This window comes from Telmatherina bonti (assembly GCF_933228915.1).
Source record: "Telmatherina bonti genome assembly, chromosome: 1".
In the NCBI taxonomy this organism is placed as follows: domain Eukaryota; kingdom Metazoa; phylum Chordata; class Actinopteri; order Atheriniformes; family Telmatherinidae; genus Telmatherina; species Telmatherina bonti.
In genome coordinates this window covers 30,399,329-30,422,894 of record NC_136619.1, presented here as the reverse complement: position 1 = coordinate 30,422,894, position 23,566 = coordinate 30,399,329, and the positions used below count along the sequence as shown (strand labels likewise).

The window sequence follows — 23,566 nt, the reverse complement described above, 5'->3', positions numbered from 1 at the left end:
TTTCTTTCCATTCTTCTCTGCCTGGTTGTGTAGTGGATATTTAGATCAAGTAACTTGATGAAACATTTATGGTTTCAAAAGAGCGCTTATTGCAAAGAGTTTGCTCATGCTAGTCACCGATAATTGGAATGGCATCTTTTGCAGCCAACAACAACGAAAAAACAATAAAAAGATGGCACATTGTCTGTGAATACAATGTGAACTCTTTTACCCAGACTGTTGGTCTCCATGACGACCTGTTTATACTAAATGATGAGTTTTTTCTTCCCAGCTTGTAAAGTACCTCACTCGTTATATTTGAACTTACACTGTAAGCCTAAAAGTCCTTTACCAGTGTAACAATATGAGCTAGTATATATGCAGTTCTTGGGTTCACACACTAGTTAAAGTACCGCAGCCAAATTTCAGAATGTGCTTTGGATTTGATGCATGTTGCAAAGTTTAGTTTTCATCCTCCAGATGGAGGACTGTTTAGTGCACGTACAACTAGGGCTGAGCGATATGACCAAAATCTCATATCCGGTTATATTTCCTTTTATATCCCCATAACAAAATACCCAACAATATGAAATGGTTTGTGTAATTTTGTGTCAATCATCAGCTATTTGTTAGATGTGCTTGGCAACAGAAGTCGTGATCTCCTTCCATCTGGGGGAACTATGGCCGTATGACGTTTCACGGGTAAATGTCTGTGGCAGCGTTTGCGTCTGGAGTTTATTATGAGTGCTTCCGCCACCACTTGACACTTCTTTTGCTTGTTGACTCTATTCTTTATTATGTATTCTTCATCCTGATTCTTGCGCAGGTGATAAAATGAGTTACCGGTAGTTGTGTCGGAGTCCAGTGTTGGGACTGTGAGTTAGTCTATTGTCGGTTCCACGTCAGTCTTTTTATATCCAAACCACATCTACGCAACAGAAATTTCCCCTCTTTTAGGAACAAGCTCATCAGTTTTGGTTGGCTGGACCTCTTTTAATGAATTTCCACGCTCTGAAACGTGTCTGCTACTGTCTTTCTCCACGTTTGTTTATATATTGCAGCGTGCATGCCGTAAAGTGCATCTTGATGTAAAATACTGCAGTAAAACAATTTAGTGTGGCATAAACAATAGAGCCTTATATGAAACGATAGACATTTTCTGTTGTCCAAAAGATATAAATTGTCAAATCCCCCAGCCCCAGGAACAACCTTATCCCGGGAAAATATCGGAAAGACTATTCACCATTGCTGATGTGGCATTTCTGTGCATGTCAGAGCAGAACAGCTGAGAATTGGACTATTTTCTAAACAATATCAACCAAATCAAATCAGACTTTATAAAGTGTTTATCATGTCAAAGATCAACTCAAAGTGCTTTAGTATCATTTTATGCATAATGAAACACCCCCCCACCATACACACACACTTTCTCCAATTTCCCCCATTTCCTCTCCCTGTTCTACCCAAACAAGAACGTTTGACTCTTCTTTTCTTACTTTTCTTCCTTTTTAACTAAATGTACGTATTAAAACACTAATAAAATGAATTGTGCTAAACATCTGGCCTGGCGCTGCTGTGAGGAAACAATCTAGACATGCGCCTGCTGCAACAGCAGCCCTGCAGACTGAGCAGGCAGAACCCGCCATGCGGTGGGTCCCCATGACGAAGAGGAGTTAAAATTATGAAAAAATTAAAACATAGATCAACTAGACCTCAAAACAATAACAGATACAAGCAGAGGTTGAAAAGTACATAAAGCATTCATTCATTCATTCATTTTCTGAACCGCTTATTCCAATTCAGGGTTGCGGGGAAGCTGGAGCCTATCCCAGCTGGCTTTGGGTGACAGGCAGGGTACACCCTGGACAGCTCGCCAGTCCATCACAGTGGACTGGCGATGGACTGGTGCCAAAACATAAAACAAAAACATAAAGAACAAAAATAGGAAAGGATAAAATAAGAGGCTAAAGCACAAATAACTTGAAAAAATACAGCAGTGGAAAACCTTAAATTTAGTTAAACAGTAAAGGCAGTGTTCCCAACATGGCTGAACACGGGCAGAGAGCAGAGGAGAAACGACAGGCTGTCACGACAGAGGAAGCACTGAGATCCCAGACAACATACCCATATAAACAAAACGACCACTGGATTAGTCCATAGGCATCTGAAAAGCTGTACAAGAAAAGAGAAAGTGAGTTTGTCGAGGTCAGCAAATTATAATTGACTTAAAAATAAAAGTTGACCATCTTAACACAGTCAAGCATATTCTGTGAAACAAGCGGCATCATTGCTTCCTTAGGTTTATTTTCTAGGTGTTGAGTGCTTTTTGGTGACGTTAATTGATAAGTAACAATCCTCCCTGGTCGACATGTCGACAGAAAGATGGGAAGATACTGAAAGTAGGGTTTACTTTTGTTATGCAGTTTCTTCCAATATGATAACACAGCACTTCTGACATTATGAAAAGACTGACTGATTATTAGTTTTCATCTGTTTCATCCTAGTTTAGGATGTTGATACAGGTTATTAATTCCACTGCATGCCTTTATATGTTTTCATTCGATTTAATTGGCAGTAGCAACAGGGTTCCTCATTAGAAGATAACTCAACATACACTCACCACCGAAAATGTTAAAAATGAATGAAAAAAGTGATGAAAAATGAGTAAGAATACCAAGCCTGTGCGAAAGCAATTAAATGCCAGTTTGTAAAAATAACTCACTGAGCTTTTGAGTCTGAATTTGTGTACTGAATGATGTGGAAATGAATGAACGCTTGGGAGGCTTTTAGATTATTTAACTGTCATAGTACGTAAGCTGAGTTGAGACTAATGAAAACAAACCTGATCTACCAAAGCACACACTGAATAATTCATTTTATCACTTGTTAATTGCAACACACTAGCAATTAATAGTCATTAAAGTAAATTCAATTATAGTGCATCAATAGAAGCTAAAGTAATGGATGTGGCGACATTTTTTCAGGCGCCAGTAAAAACAAGCTAGGAATTTAAATATTTGCCCCTCAAAGGGAGTATTGGCTGAGGCCTATTCACGTGAGAAGAAGTCATCATGTCCACTATGAGTCTAAAAGAAAAATAAATGGAATATAAATAAAAGATTTCATTTTGTAGTTAATTGTAAGAAACATGTTGTTCTTCAGACAAACTGCTGGCAGCCATGTTTTTGTCTGTCTCAGAGTGAGATGCTGGCTTTTTGTGCTCACTGGTGTCATCATTGCTTTTTCTTTCCACTTCTCCCCCTCTTCCACCCTGTTTGCAGAACCTTGTAAAGCATCTACCAGAGCAGGAGCAGCTGAACGCACTGGCTAAGTACGAAAATGAGTACTGTAATTTGTCGGAGCCTGAGCAGTTTGGGGTTGTGGTGAGTAATCTCTAACAAACGTGCACTTTGACAAAACAAAACCACACCACCTTACTGCTGATAACTGAAAAGCTGTAAATGTTCTGGTCATATCAACTCACCTTGTGTTGAATTTGCTTTCTTGGTGTCTTTATGAAAACACACACACACACACACACAAGTCACCTACTGAGTGCTTTCACAGGATTATCATAATCAAGAGCTTCTGAAAATGCTACATTTTTTTTTCACAAGACGAAAGACAGCACACCTGTGGACTAATTTATGCAGTTTAAAGAGCCGCAAGGTACCTGATTATGTCTGCATTATTGTCTGAAAGACATCCGGAAGGAGGCTTATCCAGCGTTTTGGATAAGAGATGTAGCAGGTTTTATGTATTCTTTTTCAAGCTACTAAGATACTGACAAACCAAACAATAATCTACTTCCTTTGCCCCGTTTTTTGCACTCATGCGTGAAAAAGATCTTTCTGTTGGAGAGGCGAGGAGGAGGAGGCATTCGGCTGTTGTGTATGGTTCATTAGGGAGACATAGAACAAACAGGAACCTGCTTATATACTTTGCTTGCGTGGGCCCAAAGAGGCCTGTGCGCTTACATGGATCAGAAAAGCTCAGGTTCTGGGAAAATGTCTTTAATTTAGTATCGAACAAACATGTGGATCTTCTTTTTTTTCTGTTTTTAATTACTTACACCTAATTTTGCCCTCCATCTTTTGTTTTCTAAGAAACGGACCAGGTTGCTTTGTAAAATACAGGTTGAAATGTGACTTTAAATATCAGTAAAAGAAAAAAGAACTATAAAAATTTTCGTGACAATAAGTTAAACGTAAATGAAACTTTGACTTTTCGGGAATATTAGCCATTAGTAATGACAGCTATATTTTCATGGATTTTGTGTAAAACTGCATTAACTTGTAAAGGGGCTTCTGGCCGTCTCCCCCATGTGTATTACGGACTTCCTTTATAATGAAAGATGCACAGTGTGAGGTATTCTCACCTGCATTTTCATTCCTATTATTCATATCTTTAATCAGATCATATAATTTACAAGTTATTAGGTCCAGGAGCACAGCCAGATGCTGGTGTGTTGGGTCAGGTGGCAACACTGAACATATCCTGCAACCTGCAGGGCACTGGACAGATAAATGAGCCACAGTTTCAGCCTGGAAGCAAAAAAGGGCAGCGCTTACCAGCTGTTCCTGCACAACATCCCTGCTGCTTTTGAACAATTGTTGCACATTCTCTAATTATTAAAGGTTAGCTTGCATAAATAATGCCTTGTGGTGGCAGTTGTTTACATTTTTACAGCTTGTGCTAAGGCCTTGTCCATGTGCTCCAGGCATTACAGAGTTTAAAAAAAAAAAAAAGAAAATTGTATTTCGTAGCCACCTTTTCCTTTTTCTCCCTGTGACCCAACAGACCAGCACCCTCTATCTCTTCATGCTCCCAAATGTCCTGATTTACACATTATGCATTGAGGAAGAATTTGAAAATACACTTTTCCTCCTATAAATCTAAATGATAAAGAAACCTGATGAGGAGTAGCTGCTGCTGTGTGTCTTCCGGCACCACGGAGGAGTGGAGAGGGGCGAGAAAAAATAGGCTTTTAATTCCCAGTAGTGCTCTGCATTGCTGGTTTTATGCACGATCCTTGAAATATAGAAATAGAAAGCAAAAACCTGCACAACATTTCACAAGTCCTTTTTTCTAGGGGGTTCATGCATTATTAAGAAGAACCAGGCTCGTCTGGCGTGCTGGCAGTGTGTGTAACTTGGTGCAAAGCGAATAACTAAAAAATGCAGACATATGAATAAGAATGTGGGAACATAGTGCACTTATTGTTACGAAACTATGTCTTGATTTTTGTATTTTCACATATGATCATGCTAGAGCTCTGAAGTTTTTTGAACTGAATGTATTCCACTTTTTTTTTTTTTTTTTAAAGCTCTGCTCATATATTCACAAGTTTTTTTTTTCTTTTTGGCACGGTGCTATACATGCCGTCAACAGAACTGTTGTCCCCTCTCATATTTCTGTTGTTTAATTTAATCACAACACGAGCTGCATTTTCCAAAACCTCTTTTTCATTTTGGTCTATCACAACTCAACCCCTCATGTTTCCAAAGCAACACCCTAAATACAAACCACGGCTGCCCACTTTCACTCTGAAGCTGCAATGTTTGCCGTCTTTCATCCTTCTCTGCTTATTATCTCCTCACAATATTATCTTGATTACACCATTTATCCCATCTCCAAAGCTCACTTCAGCATTATATTTTAGTCCTTTGCACCTTATTATTTCTTCATTTTCGCATGTAATTTTCCTCTTTGTTTTCTCACTTGTTTTTTGTCATAACAATACACTGACACACGCACGCACAACTCGCTCAGTCACTCACTGAAATAGCCATTTGATAAGATTACAGTAGCCGTAATTAAACCCTTGATGGAGGACTTCAAACCACACAGCCAGCTGTTGTGTGAAACAGACAATTGGAACCTGCCCTCCTCCCTGCTGCCCCACACACATATACAATCGCAGCTGTGGCCAGGTCTGAGGCCCAATGCAATATTTTCCAATTTTCTCTAATTGTGTGAGAGTGGTAATCCAAGGCAGCCTATTGTATATTCCACCCCCTCCACTGTCTGCCCTATATGGACACTAACTCCACAATTAACTTACCAGACCTGGGTCCCAAATCAAATCACTGCCAGCATCTATTACTACTGCCTAGCAACACTTTCCAGCATGCTAGTTGCATAAATGTCTTCTAAATTAGATCGACTTCATGTGAAAGTGCCAGAAGTGTGATTGTAGATGTTTTTAAGTTTAACAGTGCTCTCAAAAGTGATTTTCTCTCTTAAACATAATTTCCCCCAGCTTTCCTTCTGCCCTGCTTGATTCTCTTTTTCTGTAATTCCCCCCTTTTTCCCCTAATACATAATGTCTGGATCACTTTTTCTCTGCTCGCAGATGAGCAGCGTGAAGAGGCTGCGACCTCGCCTCAGCCACATCCTCTTTCGGCTCCAGTTTGAGGAGCAGATAAACAATCTGCGCCCAGATATCCTGGCGGTAAATACAGCGTGTGAAGAGGTCAGGAAGAGCCGCTCCTTTGGCCGCTTGCTGGAGCTTGTGCTGATGCTGGGGAATTACATGAATGCAGGCTCTCGAAATGCCCAGTCCTACGGCTTTGACCTCAGTTCTCTTTGCAAGGTAAGGGTTGAAATGCCGACCATGCCATCGGCTGTTTCCATACAGTGTGTTGTCGCTTATCCCTTCAGTGGGGATGGTTCAACATATGTGGTGTGTGTTCAATAAAGCTTATGGGATAAACTTTATTCGTACAGAGTCCATACAGCTGTTTGCAGGTGGGATATTATAGCAGTGATAACTTCATTCTCACTGACATGGGCTGAACTTGAAAGGAATTTGGCCTGTCTGACTCATGGCTACAGTCTTAATTCAAATTTTTAAGAATTTTGTGTTTTAATACTAATATAGAAGATAAATGATTGGATGTTGCCCAAATATCCTCTCTGGATGTCTTATAAATTTTACTTCTAGTTCCTTTATTATTATTCTGAGCTTTATTTTGGCTGCTCATTATTTTCAACTGATGGATTTTATCACAATCAGCTCCACCAGACCTGCTTTCTCTATCAGTTGGCTCCTGTTAAAGGGAACTCTGACTTGGACCCTGTTTCATAAACATCTGCTACAGCTATTAAAAAATTAGATGGTATAAATAATCCACTCTGTGTTTTTTTTTTTAATGCATTCTGGGTAATGGTGTGTAACAGTAGCTGCTGTCTTGGCCTAATATAGCAGTATATTGCCTCAGTCTTTTGTAACCGCCAGACACATTAACTTCTTCAGCAATTGTGGTCAACAAAAGGACCCAAAGCTGTCGAGAGAGAAGTGTCATGACTGTAAAAACATGTCCTTAGGGAATTGTGCCCACCCACAAACTTTTTTTTTGGCATTCATCACTGCACTTCTACCACTTCCAGCCTTTTTCCATGGCCGGTACTCAAATCTCTTTTTCAACAGGTTGATGTACTCGGACCAAAGAAAAAATGGTTCCAGTATGCTCAGCTAGCTGATTGTCAAGCCAGTTAGTTTTGTGTAAACTCATGTTGACATCCTCAGTATCTCAGCTGTCTAAATATGTTTTCTTTTGGGAAACTGTAGGTTATAATGGAACCTTATGACTAAACATTTAGGAGCAAATTTCCAAGCTATGTTTTACTTTGGTAAACAGTATGAACCCGCTGCCGGTTTGCCAGAAGGAACCAAGGTTCTGAGACTCCAGAATGGCACAAGAACCTGAAGGGTCTCTGGAATATCTGTCAACTGTATTTTTATCACTTATGAAGTAGTGAAGACACAAAAACTGAAAATGAATCTGCAACCAAAGGCACTGCAGGTCAGCATCGTGTCTGTAAATCCACAGTTCAAGAGGAAAAAAAACTTATATCATGGTATGCATTGCTTAAGTAAAACAATGTCAAATTTTGTACATCAGAAAAGTAGTAAACATGTAATATTTTAAAGTAATTTGGAGTTTTATGTATTAGTAACAGTTCATTATTGAAGAACTGGAAAATATCAAGATATGAAGGCCAGTTGGGGCGTGTGATGATTGAGCTTCCTTTTGCAGCATATAAACACAAGCAACATAAACTTTCCATTTTCCTCATTACTGAATAGCTAAGGCTATAACTGAATCCCTTTGTAAGCTCACACACCCTGCAGAACTACTCATACTCCATGGATCGACTCTGCAGATACCTGTACCTGCGGATTTTATGTGTCACGAAGATGGAACTCTAAGTCTCCCTGTGTGATAGTGATGGTAAGAAACGGGGTGTAATCTCTGGGTAGGAAACTCCACCGGTGGTTACATTACAGCTGTTGACACATGCGATGCTGTTTCCACAGTAACAACCACCGCAGCCATTTGTCACTGCCATCCTCTTTGCCCTGTTAGATTTGGAAGCCTATGCTCTTACGAACACTTCTGCATGGGCCAAATATGAGTCCATACGCGCATGATGGATTAGATGCATTAACGTGACAATAATATAATCAATCAATAGAGGTCTGTTACAGATTATGCTTTATGTATAGCCGAGCACTCCTGTTTCAGTATGTCAGTTTCTCCCGTTCTCCCTCTTCATGGGCATATGTCGTATGACAATGACGAGTCGATGTCACAGGCAGGATGTATATAGAGGAAGACATCACCTTCATGCCTGCTCCAGTTTGACAACTTAATTCCACAGCACACTCCACAGCACAAGAAAATTGCACCCAGCCCAACTGGAAAGAGGAAAATGTTTACATTGTCAACTATGATTACCATCCATCTAAATTCAGAGAGGGGCCTTTTGTGAGCGAGCACTTGAATCTTTGGTGGGGGGTGGGGGGTGGGGAGGCAACAGAAATGAAAAGAGATGAGAATGTTTGATTAGAAGAGATAATGCAAACATGATTAAACCCAGCGGGTCTGAGTACACTGCTGTCTACCAATAGATCACCTAGAGAGATACACAGCAACACACTCCATGGGAGGGATGATCAACAGGGATGCTGAGAGACATCTTGGAATTAGACCGTAAAAGAGCAATGATGGAAATTTATCAGAGAAATTGAAAAATTGTTGCGCGTGGGCGGGAGGGAGGCAGCAAGTGCAAAGGGGGGGGGGGGGGGGGGGGGGGGGGGGGGGGGGGGTCGTCGCATTGTGAAATTGCATCCGCTGTACAACTATAAGACGTAAAATCATCTGTTGCACTGTTAACACTTAGCACTTACGAGGCTTGTGCTTAGACACATGCTTCTTTGTCTCATAATATCCAGCAGATATGACCATCTGCTGTTGTCTAGAAAACTGCATCAGCACATTTTAAGTCAAACTCGCTGTTTTTGTACGCTACAGAGAGCAGATCTCCTTCAGAAATCACTCATCCTGCGTTTCCATTTGAGGAGAAGAACAGGTGCTAAGAAAAGGGATTTATAAATAAACAGGGGTGACACTTTAAGGAAAAATCTGGATGGTAGAAACTTGTGAGTCTTGATTGCAAAACAAACAAACAAACAAACTTGCTTGATCCCAAACCGCAAAACATATATAGGCAAACAGGAGCTTATCAGACACGCTTCTAATAAGAGTCTCAAAGCTGAAATTTGAGTCTAATACAACACCCACATATTTGATCTCTTATTTTTTTTATAGCACTTGATGTTTATTATGGCCGCTTGGTTTGGGTCCACTTGTCCCCTTAAGGGAAGGGTCAGTGCAGATCAATACAAAGATCATCTGAGTCATTTCTCCTATGATAAAACATTTTTTTTCTGAGTAGACGGGGCTTTTCCAAAATGACAATCCCACAATTCATTGAGCATTAGGGGTCACTAAAAGGTTTGGTGACTGTGAACATGATACGAGCCATATTGCATACGCTGGTTCTCAACTCTGTAAAGATTTTCAGCCACAGTGTTGTAGACTGTTCTCTCCATTCTCCACCATCATGATCTAAACACCAAGTTGGACGTATAGTCTCATCTCTGTTTAACTTTGAAAGAAATGTGGACTCAGTGGTGGCACATGACGAGCCAAAACAGACCTGCATAGATGGACACATTACTTCAAAAGAGCCAATTCAATCCTGCATGTAGCTGTAATGTCATTATTCCATCATGCAGATCTCTGTTCACTAAGTCAGCAGCTGCACTTGCATGATTTTTTTTCTCAGGTTTCTACATGAGCTTTTTCTGTATACATATCATCCTGCTTCCTGCATCTTAGTTTTCAGAAGCAGGGACCACAAAAAAGATTTCAGGTGTGGTGCTGGCATCAGTTTGCAGGTTTGCAGCTAATCAGCTGCTCTGCTGCAGCACATTAAACAGCATGAAACAGATATGTGGCTGATGTGGCTTATTTAAAACCTCATCACACCATCTACCCACGATGTGTTTGCTTCTGGGAAGGGTTTTTTATGTCTACATATGGCACATTTCTACCTTACAACAAGGATGCGGCTTCGCATTATAATATAAAAGATCGGAGTAAAAATATAAACTGAGGTGATACTGAATAATTGTTATCAAAGAGCAGAGACATCAAATAACAAGCAAAAAAGTGATGCATTTTTAGCTCAGAAAAACAGATTATTGTTTGTTGGAGGTTGCAAGAATTAAAGCAGAACTGAAGCTATAGAAGTGTCTGTGTTCAAAATCATGGAAGTAAATGTTGAAAATGAGCTGAAATCCAGCAGGGCAAACTCATGCAACTTACTGACTTCTGCACAGTTTGTTGCAATGCAATAAATCAGTTCAGGGGTTCTGTTACAGGTTCAGATCGCCTTGGAGATTATACAATTTGATGTGCAGCTATAGTGTAAAAAAAACAACTATATGCATGTACGCTGCAAAGTCTGGAAAAAAAATACATATCAGCTATTCTTAGTTTTGGTTTTATTTATTAAAATCTTTCATATCTTAAAGCTCATAAACATAAGAAGATCATCTACTCGTACTCGTAACCCCAGCCTTCTGGTTGTCAAACAGGCTATTAGCATTTCAGATTTCTTCATGAAACTACATTAGTGTCAAAACAGTGACACAGATTTAATATTTTTTCTTATTACTTTAATGAGGAACATTGGAGCTCATTCTCCAACAGTTATTCTAAACAAACATACAAAGATAGTGGTGAGGATGCCAATTGTCTTTAGTTCTAATAGGGTCAGCTCCAGTAACCTACCTTTTGGTCTAAACTAGCCCCTCACCCTGACCCCATCAGGGCAGTTTTATAGTCAACAGGTTCTTTTTGAATAGGATTTCTACAAACTAAAGAGACTGCATACATGTATTTCTCTGTGTTTCTGTGTTTTGCAACAGCTAAAGGACACAAAGTCTGCAGACCAGAAAACAACTTTACTTCACTTCTTGGCAGGAGTTTGTGAGGAGGAATTTCCAGATGTGATTAAGTTCATTGATGAGCTTGAGCATGTGGATCGAGCGAGCAGAGGTAACATACACACACACCATCTTTTTTTTTTTTTTTTTTGTCACATTTGAAAGTTTTATAATTAAAACTAATTAAAAACATCTTTAACACATTGGGTGTGATCCACATTACAGACAAAACACTGTGTACCTCTCAGTTAATGTTATTTATGTATGAAGTTGTAAATGTAACACTGAATATTTGCCTCCCAGAGGCAAAAGAGCGGGGTTATTGCAATTAATTCTGGCCTCCCACTGTTGTTAACTTTCCATCTCACGCAGAGTATCACACACTTCCTGTCAAATCCAACCTCTCTGGTGACATTCACAAACACCTCATGAGGAAGATGATGGGGAATACAGAGCCAAGTGGGAAAAGTAATGCGAGCTGTGGATGTTTCCCATGGAAACCTCTGATGCACTGTAATATCACTTTGTCTCAAAATCAAACATCTATCAATCAGTCACATTTTTATTTTTAGGCACTTTTTTTTATACATGAGTTGTGCAGTGTGCTTTACAAATATAAACATTTGCAGACTGAGGAACAAAAAAATCTCAAATGACAATTAAAACACAGAGGTCGCCACTTGAACTCCACAAAAACATCTCAGATCTAGGCAGGGTGGGACCAGCACCACAGCCATGTGCTTGCAGTGCTGGACCCCTGCTACCCAGACAAGAGCCATCTCCATGGCAACAACCCTGCAGACAAAGCAGGCAAAACTCATGGTGTGGTTGATCCTACTGTTGAGTTGGTCTTTAAAGTCCTCACTTGCAGCGTCTGATGGTGGAGAACTTTTTAAAATTCAGGTTTATTAAGAGATTGATTGTTTTTAAAGAGATTTGGAACTGTTTTTGTCGTCTGTCATGAGATTAAAAAGCAGAGTGCTCTTACCTGTTTTATCACCAGGACCAAAGCTTGTCCTGCGTTGTGAGTAAACCGTTTAAATTGCTGTTAATCCACGTCTTTTAAAAATTTAAAGAGCTGGTATTGGCGCATAAGTTAAAATCACCATTAATTTGTTACATTTAAGGGGCCCTATTACTGTCTTGTCAGGTGTTGGTTTATTATTTTGAAGGGATGAAGATTATTGGGGACTATAAGACTTGCTTGAATACTGCATAATTTTTAACTGGTAATCATACTATTTTCAATCCTACACAGAGAGGGAAAAACACATTTTTTAGTAAATTAGTCAGAACACAAAAAAATATCACAATTATAGGATAAAAAATGTACCGGTAAATGAATATAAGAAAAGACATTAAAATTGTGGAATAAATGCAGTATTTTAAAGCTCTATTAAGTTGTGCAGCTATAGTCTTCTCAAACTGCTCACTGTAGAGTAAAAAAAAAAAAACAAACTAAAAGAGACTTGAAGCTTTGTTCACAAGCACAACAAGTACTTTATTAAGTTGTTAAGGTGTCCTTTTTTCACATTACATTGAGGAAAAATTAAGTAAATGACTACAAACAACCAAAATCTTATGATTTTCAATTCATATTTTGAAGAAGCCGGAAGTCCACATGATGTATCACACAGGAGCCTGCTCCATTAAAAAAGTACTCAGCAACAGTCCTGTTCAGCTCATGTGTGTCTGATGATTTCCATTGTTTGTGACAAGTGGAATTCTGTTCGTGGTTGTTTAGGTCTGGCTGGAGGTCCCCTTCTCTCAGCCTGGGACTATAAAGCGCAGAATGATTGTCAGATATGAACGACTGCAGCATGGCTGTATTTGTGTAACTATGGATGCTAGCAGTGTGGCTAACTATGGATGACTTTCAACTAGTTGTTTAAGGTTTCTGAGCAACAACTTAAACAAAAAACAGCAACAATAGTTTTTAGACAACACTAAATCCTGGAGAGGGGAGCGACTTCTGAATGCAGCACTGCTAACGGTTATACTTGACATTTGAAACTATTTATTGTTTGCACAGAGATTTACTCATCTTTTGATACTCTGACGGTTTCATCTGCTTTAAACCGACTCTGGTCCATGGTTCCATGGGCTGGTTCTGTTTGGATACATGTTAACGTGAAACTGATGTCCAAACAGTGAACTTACTTTTCAGTATTTATACCTTCACAAACTGCTTTTGGCCACTGCCATGTTGAAAAAGTAAACAATGGGTCCACCAGGTAGCTGCTGTCCGGGAAGGGGCTGCCTGCTGAAAAGCCTGTTCAAAATTCTGAAAGCTGCCATTGTAAAAGTGACTTTTAAGTATTGATACCCATGTAAATAAATGTCTAATTAGATACTTCATTTTAGTATTGAGTAGTTTCTAATCAATTGATTATTGTGATTAGTTTCTATGTGTCAACTAAAAACAAACAAACAAATAAAAAAAAAAACAAATCCACACAAAAGTACTATTCCAGCTTTGTAAAAGTAATATTATTACACATTAGATATTTTTGGTCACATACTAATGTTAAGTATTAGTGATAGCTTCATGCATCAACAAAATGGCCTAACTAGACAGATGTAAAAGCGTTTTTACTTTGCATTCCTTTGTTTTCCTGTCGGGGGGGTGTAATCTATTGTGGGATTAGATGCTTGCTGATTCTGTAAACAATGTATTTTATCATTTTAGTGTTTGATCTATGCTACCCTCAGTTCATCTGCTTTGCGGTTTGATACTTCTATTAATCTTGTGATGTCGCACATGTACAAGTTATAGGTTTATTTTTTAAGCAAAACATCAGATCATGGCAGCCAGTAAGATGAAGAACAATATTCTCATTAAATCTGTGTCCGTTTAAAGGTAGATTTAAAAATAAATAAATTAAAAAAAAATTGTTTTGCTTATGTATACACACAAACTTGGCTTCACACCACAAAATGCTTTCAGTCTGGTGTCTCTATAGTACAGTAAAGGTCACAAAAAAGCAGCGCGGGCCGGTTGGTCAAAGGAGACTCAGTCTTGTTCTTTGTTCATATTGCTATCGGCAGCTCTCAGGTTGAAGCAGTGAGCAGCAGCCTGTGCAAAGTTTGTGTTTGTTTGTTTGCGAGGTTGTTGTGTCACAGCATGTTTCCTCTTGCTCCAAAGACGATTTTTACCCACTGATCTGCTCCCAGCAGGAGGGAGGGGAAGAAAGCGTGAGGAGAAGAAAACATAGGAGGATGGATTCTGTGACTTCATTGTTTGGACTCTCTTCATAAGGACTCTCCTAAGGTTTTCTTTCTCTTCTTTTCTTTCATAACCTGGAGAAAACGAGGCTCCTGTTGAGCGCTTCATTTCTTCCAACTCTGCCACACAACTGCAGTTTCTTGGCCAAGAGTCATAAGTACAAGGAAGATCAATGAAGAGCACAATTTTTGCATCTTTTTTACCTTCTGGGTTTGTCCACCTGCTTACTTCACGGAGTTCCGACTGAGCATATCTGCGTTTATATAAATGGAGTCGTCTTGTCCGTCAGGGTCTTTCTCTGCATTTGTGTACCGTTGTGACACACTTACATTAAGTGTCGTATTACTCCGCATCTAGTATTCAGACACATAAATCCCATTTCTTTTTAAACCAAGCTTTTGAGTGGCTTCCTTTTCATTAATTCTGACAGGTATTTGAGAGGCCTGTAGATGCATGAAAAGACTGCATTGCTTGCATACACATTAACCAAAGAGCTTACTTGCGTGTCCAAAAAAAAAAAAAAAAAAAAGGTTGGGTAGAGGTAGCAGTCACGATTTGTGGTTTATTTGTGAAAGGTGCTGTGTTTTGACTGTGTAACACAGCCTTGGTTTCCATGTTGCCAGTTTTCTTTTCCACTGAAGGAAAACTGCTTTTGCTCTTCTTTTGGTGGTATTTTCTTTATATATCTTGATTTTCTGTGTCCTTACTCATTGTCACTCTGGTTCTTACTTTTACTTTTGCTCTCTAACCCCTTTTTTGTTAATATTTATTAGGGCTATACCAGAATCGGGTATACAATCCCATTGAAAAGCAGATTTTGGTTCCCTCTCCACAGCTGTGAGCTGCATCCACCAAGGACCATTTTACCTCCTTTATTTATGACGATTCTGGAAGTTTCAAGCTTTACATTTTGATTGTGGAAGCAGGTTGACACATTTGACGTCACACAAATAACCACTTTGTCGTGTCATCTGACATTCTGGTCCACACTCTTTACCTGTGAACTGTGAGGGAAGTCCTTAATACTTTTATTATTACTCAATACCGACAAGTGCTCAATTGTAAGTACTTGTGGTATCCTTGTATTTATACTTCTTTTTGTCCCTCATCACAAACACACCTTGACATGGTATTGAACACCATGTTTAGGTAATTAAGATGGTTTGTGTAATGGTACTTGGCAAAATCTTATGCTAGGAACCGATCAAAGCAGAGGGACAGTAATGTTCTACACCAGGATACTTCATCTTCTAACTTCACATCCTGCTTTTTGACTGCAGAAATGCTCCCTACTTGCTTTGCGTAATACTAAACAGACATTCCTGCATAAGAGTCATTTTGCAGCAAAGATGGAAAAAGCTATTCTGCTTCATTTTCTTGGTTCAGACTTGCACAGCTCTGAGGACTCATTAAGGAGTTAGACGAGGACTCGACTGCAATGAGATACTTCTTTAATGTGCTGTCGACGCACTGCTTTGTAGTTGTGCACATGCAGGTTGAGTGATGAGCTTCTGGTTTAAAGCATATTGAAAGAGCTCTCTGGACTGCAATCCGCTGACTGCTTTGCTCTTTTTGAATGCAGCGCAGTAGGTGCTAAGCATGTTGAATGTGTTTGCCAGGGTTTCCTATAGATCCCCCATCCCCAGCCTGTGGAACCATCAGTCTAGTCCCAGTTGTCTGTCAGGCTTTGGCCTCAGCAGGCAGATCTGCATTTTTCAGTCTCTTCAATTTCCATACATCAGAAGATGATCCATTGTGGAGCTCGGCCTGTAGCCGTGCTGTTTGGGTGTGTGCACATGGTTGTGTGCTCTACTTTGTCTCATTTATAGCACAGCAGGTTGGCAGAGTAATAAAAGGATGTCAATGGGGGATTTGACCTCTACAAATATTCCAATTATTATTCCTCTAAAACACCCTATATCTGCCTGCAACCCCTCTGGACCGGAGAGGCATTCAGGCCCCCCAGTGTCCATAAAAATCACTCACACTTTAACGCACTGAATGAGGAGAGAAACTGTAGCATTGCCAGAGAGAACAAAGAAGACACGGAAACACCCCCTTTATTTCTGTTTCCTGCACTCAGCTTGTCACTCATCCACAGAGCAATTATATTTCAGTCCTTCAGTGGAACTTGGCAGATGTTTTTACTTTATATTCTGCTTTGAAGCATATTTCTGCATTTAGTCAAACATTCCAGCTGCTGCAGTCACACTGCTAAACACTCTCAGGTAGATTTTCCTCCTGAAGCAAATTTCTGTGAATTTGTCACCCTCATGTCAGCTCTTGTTCATTATGTCCTTCCATGTGAACGTGCCGCATCACAAAAGCATGCAGATTGGCTTGTGAAGCTAAGGAGAGAGGACACCCCATCTTGTTCTGTGTTGCATGCCCATCCCATTTCTCAGACAAAGCTTCATCTTACAGGGCTTTAATCATTTGCACTATCACACTACCTTTTTCGCTTCCTTCCTCTTTGTCATGCTGCGCGTAACAGGGAAGTTTTTGCTACTAATCATTTTAGATGTAAAAAATAAGTATTTCAAAGGTTAATAAGAAACACTGATGCAATCTTTTGGACTTCTGTTAAAGCTCAAAGGCGAAAGAGTCTTAAAGCCGGGGTAGGTAGTCTTGCTCAGAGACATTTTTTTTTCCCTTTCTGGGTGTAGTGGTTCCTCGTCCTGATAGAAGTCTGTACATTTTGTAATCATGAACAATAAGAAATATAGTTAGACTTCTCAGTTTACTGTAAATCTGTAAAAACTCTGACCAATCCAAACGTTCGGACCAAAATGGAGTTGTTCATTTCTTATTTAAAAAAAAAAAAAAAAAAAAAAAGCATTGGATCAGGCAAGGAGCAAAACCAGAGGGGGAAAAGCCAAGACAGGGTGCTACTTTCAAATCTTGCTAGCTCTCCAACATAGCTCAACTTTAAGCCTACTACGTCATTTAAAAGAAGCATGGACTTTTTTTTGTTCGTGAGACCCCGAGAAAAAAATAACTTCATTTTGTTCTTGTGCACTTGGTTGAAGACAGTTCTCGACACATCAGGCCAGCGGAACCTTTTTATCTGGTGGGGCTCAGAGGAGTGTTGCGTGATTGGTCGGACATTTGAGGTGGGCGTGGTTAACATCTAAAAACATGAAGTGGACATTGCTGCTTCTTTATTTTTGCTGATTGAAACAACATATTGTTTTCATAATACATTTCTACATGTTGTATTTCAACACACAGACCCAGCTGGATGCACAACCCTACCTGCTGTGGACAAAGTTTCTCAATAAATATAAAATAAAATAAATATAAAAAATAAAATAAATATAAAATAACCGGGTTCATTCCACATAAAAGCGTCCGCCCCCCCACCCAGTAATCCCCACTCCTTTGCAAATGAAGCTTCTCATGGAGCATAAATTGACTAGACAAAAAATAATTCCCTTGTTTGAGGCTTGGAAATCGAGAACAAAGTTCTTGCTTCTCATGGAGGATGTAACAAGCTGTAAAAAACAGGATATTCTCCTAATGTTTTCTCCCAGACCTCACACAGTGCAACTACTCTGTTCATTTCATTCTGTTTATATATGCTATAACTGCCTAATTGAAAAGTTCAAAACCACAAAACACCAGCATCAGTAATTTACTATCATGTTCGTAGAAGCAGCAGTCCGCTGAGGCTGTACGGTGTTTTCTGGCTGTATATGGATTTGTAGTGCTGGTACAAAGAGACTCTCAGAACACACAGTTCACTGCTATTGTAAGAAATGATGAATCATTTAGCTGTTATTGTCATGTTTGCTGTCTTCTGGTGTCCTTGTCTTGCTCGATGCAGCATCTTTAATCACATTCAGACGTTTGATTAATAAACTTTATTTAACCAAAGAATCTCAAGAATTATTTCATCTCTTTTATAGAGAGCTTTTTTTCCAAAAGGAACCATTGTATCATTGTATTAAAGGTAAAGAGGAGCAAAGCATTGACCTTTGGCCTTTTGAAATAGAACCAGAATTACTCTACAACTTTTTTTCTACAACACTAATAACAGTACATTTCTGAATATAGAGCTTTTTTTTTATGTCTGCCCAGAAAAGGATTAAATTGGGTTAAAACAATGAATTTAAAGCAAATGTGTACATTTTCATCGCAAAATTTGAAACTCGTTTTACTGTTTTGAATAAAAATTATTCAACTTTTTTCCTCCTTGTTAAAGAGACTCTATTTTTCCATCCTTGCTTGCAAAGCATAAGACACTTGTAGCAAAAGAAAGCATTTTTAAAAGCAGAATAAGTTTTTAATTGCACTGGAATTTTCAGATTAATTACAATCTTCAAAAGTGATTATTTTAGCAGCTGTTAGTCATTTGTTTATAATTCTGCATTTCTTCAGATTTTTTGAGGTCATGAAAACAATTCCACATCCTCTTGATGATCTTCACATAAACTTGAAAAGCAAAAACGCTTTGTATCTGTTTTTTCTTTTGTTTTAACCAAAAATAAAAAGCTATATAACAGCTAGCCAGTGCAGAGCAAGTTCTCTGATTGAAACATTGCTGTCTGAAACATCCAGTGACTAGCATGCAGTGACATTTTAAGTGTTTCCAATTGATTCACCATCTGGAAAAGAGGAGCAGGAAAAGGGAGGTTAAAACATTGAAAACTAAACACTTAAAATGAAGTAAACACTGCATTAGTACAGCAAGCTGATGTGATAATCACTTGGCAGTTACAGGTGTTGCTCACAATGTAGAAGGTTGTGTATCGTGCACCAGTTGTTGCTTCGTCCTTTTCAATCATGTAACAACAAAAGTGCCACCTGCCCTGTTCCACTCAGCCGGCTGAATGCATGAGCATGTGTTGGCTTACCTCGAACTGTAGCTAAAAGAAAACATCTTCTATCAAACATGAATAAAATGTAAAAGAAAAAAAAAAAAAGAACTGTTCAAGTTCAGCTGCTGCAAACTTTTTAGAACATTTGTCAAATGTGTGTCCAAAACAGTGGGTCCCCATCAGTAAACGGGGTTTATTTTATATAATCAAAGAGAGGCTTAGCCACTCTGAAGTTCTCCTTTTCTTAAAGCGCGTACGAGGATCAAGGGAAATTTGAAACTACTTAAAATTAAGCAGCTTACGGTTTTTTTGTCAAGCGGGGTCTAATCAGGGTAATTCAAGCCATGTGTTATATTCTTTGCCGAGCTTAACGTGTCAACCATGACCAACTGAACAGAAAGTTCGGCTCAGTCTTCCCCCGTTCTTCCCCGCCCGTGTGATCCATGCACCTGTTGATAAGTCAGAGGGATGAAAGGATGAGAGGCACATGTAATAATCTTGTGATTCCGCTCAAATTCATGAAACGGTGCATCGTCTTTATTTTTATTTAATTGTGTACGGCATGCGCAGGCAGGAGGCTAACAGAATAATAAAGAACTGTGTTGAACATGCTCTGGCTTAATGTTTGTTTTCCCTGTTGTTGTTTATTCCTGTGGTGAACACATAATAAGCATGCCTTGCAACGGAGCTGCCTCCCCTGTTATTTTACTCTTCGTTGTTCCCCTTTTGATTCTTGAGGAGCTGTGGAATAATAACACGTTTGCTTGTACCTAAAACTGTGTTGTCCTCTCTTTCTCCACCGTTCTGTGGCACGTGGGTGTGTTTGTGTGTGCCGCCGTGCATGTGTGTCTTGAATGTATGTGGGTGTGTTTCAGTGTCTGCAGAGAATCTGGAAAAGAGCCTCAGGCAGATGGAGAGGCAGCTGCTGCAGCTGGAAAGAGACCTGGAGACTTTCTCCTCCCCTGATGACCCTAACGACATGTTTTTCGCCAAAATGGCTATATCCTTTTTCCCATGTATGCATATGCTCGCTGCTCCGGGGCGTTATACAGCGAGTTTACTGTAATGAATCAAGAAGAAAAGTTAAAGTCTATATATAAAACCGGAGTGTTTATATTTATCGCTGGGGTTGCAAATCACTTTGTGCTGCAATGAATAGAAAGTTAGCAGGTTTTTGAACTGTATCATAAATGTTACAGGGGAGGAACAGACTATTCTGTGGCGAAGCAATTAGGCTAATTCCTTTACCTATTGCTCAGTTAAATGCTTAATATGCAGCATTTTTCAAAAAGGGGATAGAAATGTAGCTGAAATATGATATGCTGCGAAAACAGAAGAAAAGGGGAATAAGAATATGTGCAGCTCCCCCAACTTTGGTTTCTTTTCCACATCATTTCTTAGTTGAGTTACTGAGCTAACCTCTGTCTCATCCTTTTCTTTTTTAAAACATTTTCTTTACAGGTTTTTAAGACTGAAGACAAGTACAAGAAGAAAGGAAGGGTTAGATCGAGGGAATTAGGCAGTCACTCTCTGTTGCTCGCGCTGTGTCAGTCAGCACTGTTTATCCCTGAAGAAGAGCAGCTTATAATGTTATTGAATTGCCATTTAGTCGTAAAAAAAAGGCAGAAGCACTGACATGGAGGCTCACAAATACACAATTCCTCTGCCCGTTAGGGATATTTGAGTCCATTGCTGACAGCTGTCTGTATTTGTTTGACAGCATTGTGAATAATTTAGTGTCTTTTGAGTTAGCTCTACAGGATCAGGTTGACAGCTATGTCTCAGGCCAGGTGTGTTCAATAATACACTCTGTACCTTGCCTCCTTCATGTACTTTTGATCAATAGCCTGGGGGCTGGGGCACCGATGGCTTGCACTGTGGTGGTTGGGAGAGAATTTGAGAGCAGCACAGACGAAGTTCCCCGAGAGTGAATTTGGGATTTTTTAAAAAAAAAAAAAAAAAACGGTCTTTCACTGCTTTGTTCCCCAGTTCCTGGTTGGGAGGGATTGAAAACTCCATCGAAACTGAAAATGTGGCATGGGATATCTGCGGAAAAATGGGGGGTTGTTAGAAAAAGTAGTAGATGTTACATAAGTGACGGAATGAGCAAGGTTTTCCTTTTCGGAGTACATTTTGCAGAAATATAAAGTTTAACCAGCCATACCCACTCCTTTTTAATTTTTTTTTTGCCATTGCAGATAATCTAGTTTTTATGTTTTATATTTGACACATTAAGGTTTTCTAAGCTTTAAAACCAGTAGTGCATTGAGATTCAATGCACTGCAAAAACTAAAATCTAAGTAAGATTAGAAATCTTAAATTGAGTACACATATGCTAAGTTTTTTAAAGGTAAGATAATTCTTAGTTTTTATGCCAGAAAATTCCTCCTGTTCCCCAGTTTGGGAACCACTGCATTACTGTTATATTTAACTTTTTTTAAACATTGGTCGCCCATGTTTAAATAATGGAGTTTTTTTTAAGCGAGTTGCCGTTAAAGTCAGGGTTATTCACCATTACATTTTACAGATCGCAGCTTGAACCTGCAGCTGATGTAGTTTGCTGGCAATGGTCAAAAAAAGATTGCAGTGACATCTGTAGTTGCCAGCTTAATACAAGAAGCCAGGGATGTCACTTTGCAGAAGATTTCATTTTCTCTTCATATGCCACTCCAGTATACAGTTACCCAGTCATTGGTCTTGTATTGCACTTCCTAATCTGAGTCCAAACGTGTGAAGGTGGTAGATTAGAACATGAGAGTTACAGAAGGAGGATGGACAAATGAAGAAATGGAGACTGAAGTATGATGGAACCGGTAGGTGTGGAGGGTAAGTGAGGCAGCTCGAGGGGAAAGGATAGTCTTGAGATTGAGCTGCGGTGAACGACTGCTTTGTCTGGAATGGGGAAAAAAAGTCAGAAGAGGGGGAAGAAAAGGAGAGATATCACACTCCATGATACTTATCAAAAACAAATCTCTTGGCTATTTTTTCTTTTTTTTTCCCCCCTCCTTCGCAGTCTGACCTCGCTAATACCTCTTTCCCCACAGCTTCTGGCTTGGAAACATATTACCGGCAAGTCGGTCTGGGAGGAGTGCCTATTGAACAGCATTTATCCAGCTGTGAATTGGTAGTCTCATCCCCAGCCTGATTCAACTGAGGCCAAACCTCAAATAGGTCCATCAATTGAGCTATAATGAAGGAGCACAATAGGAGCCAGAGAGGCCGCCCACACACTTGTGTGATAGCACACACCCACACAGTCACTGTCGCTTCTTATCTGCTGTGAAACAACAGTGTCAGAGCCATTGGCAGAACTGTCAGCTAGGGAAAGAAAAAAAAAAAAAAAAAATCAGTGATGCTGCAAAAAATGACCTGCAAGTTTTTAAAATGAAAAGATCCTCTCAAATCCAGTTTATTAAAACGAGGGCAACAGACACTGTTTCAATTTGGAAATACAGCAACAAATAAAAGTAATACCATGACAAATGTGTGCTGAAATCAAAAGTAATAAATGTTTGTTTTTCTCCCTTTTTTTCTGCCAGGCAGTGCACTTGCAACTGCACAGTCATGCCTGCAAACTTTTAAAAAAAATAATTTATTAAGTACTACTGTGTGCATTAGTGGCTGGCACGATGCGTTTTGGTGCTCTCCCTTTACTCCCACACTGACACCGCTGCAGCACATGTTGACAGAGCTATTGCACTATTTGTCTGCTTCCACACACAAGCTCACCAACAAAGCAGGGCTGTCCTTTGCTTTGTCTCAGCCTGGGAGGACCTGGAGCATTTGGCCCAAGACGAATGCATGTGCAGTCATAAAATCTGCACTTTTTTTAATACATTTTTCCCAATTAAAAGGTTAAATTCATTATTTCTTTGAGCACCAGCTCTTGTCACTATCGCAGAACTGTTTTGAGGTGGAAGTACAAGTTGTTGCCTAGATCGTAGAAGCAGCTGAGACCGTTTGTGCTGCGGCATTTTGATTGGACTGTGCAAGACAGCTGAGTAATATAGACTTATGTACACCATCTACAGCAGCAGTCCTGAGGAATGTAGTGCCATTGTTTCTAAACTCAGTTCCCTTTTTCTGAGCTTGAGGTAATGTTTGCAGTATATATAACAGGGCTGTGTCGATATGCTTTAGTCCCGATTTGAATTATTTTTTATTTTTAGCGTGCAGATTTGATTTTAATTGTGATTCTCAAGATTCCTCAATATTCTGATTTTTGTAGACTAAAAACAA

The 23,566-nt window shown here is 39.5% G+C and overlaps 1 protein-coding gene across 1 annotated transcript in view; it reads left to right on the top strand.

The window, feature by feature from the left end:
* Positions 1-23,566, top strand: part of LOC306759536 (protein diaphanous homolog 3-like) — a gene marked incomplete at both ends in the record, with an annotated part of 164,955 nt that overhangs the window by 67,040 nt on the left and 74,349 nt on the right. The window contains 4 exons of the mRNA XM_079245205.1: positions 3,261-3,362; positions 6,335-6,574; positions 11,264-11,393; positions 20,203-20,329. Coding sequence (XP_079101331.1) covers positions 3,261-3,362; positions 6,335-6,574; positions 11,264-11,393; positions 20,203-20,329 — 599 coding nt within the window. The remainder of the gene's footprint in view (positions 1-3,260; positions 3,363-6,334; positions 6,575-11,263; positions 11,394-20,202; positions 20,330-23,566) is intronic.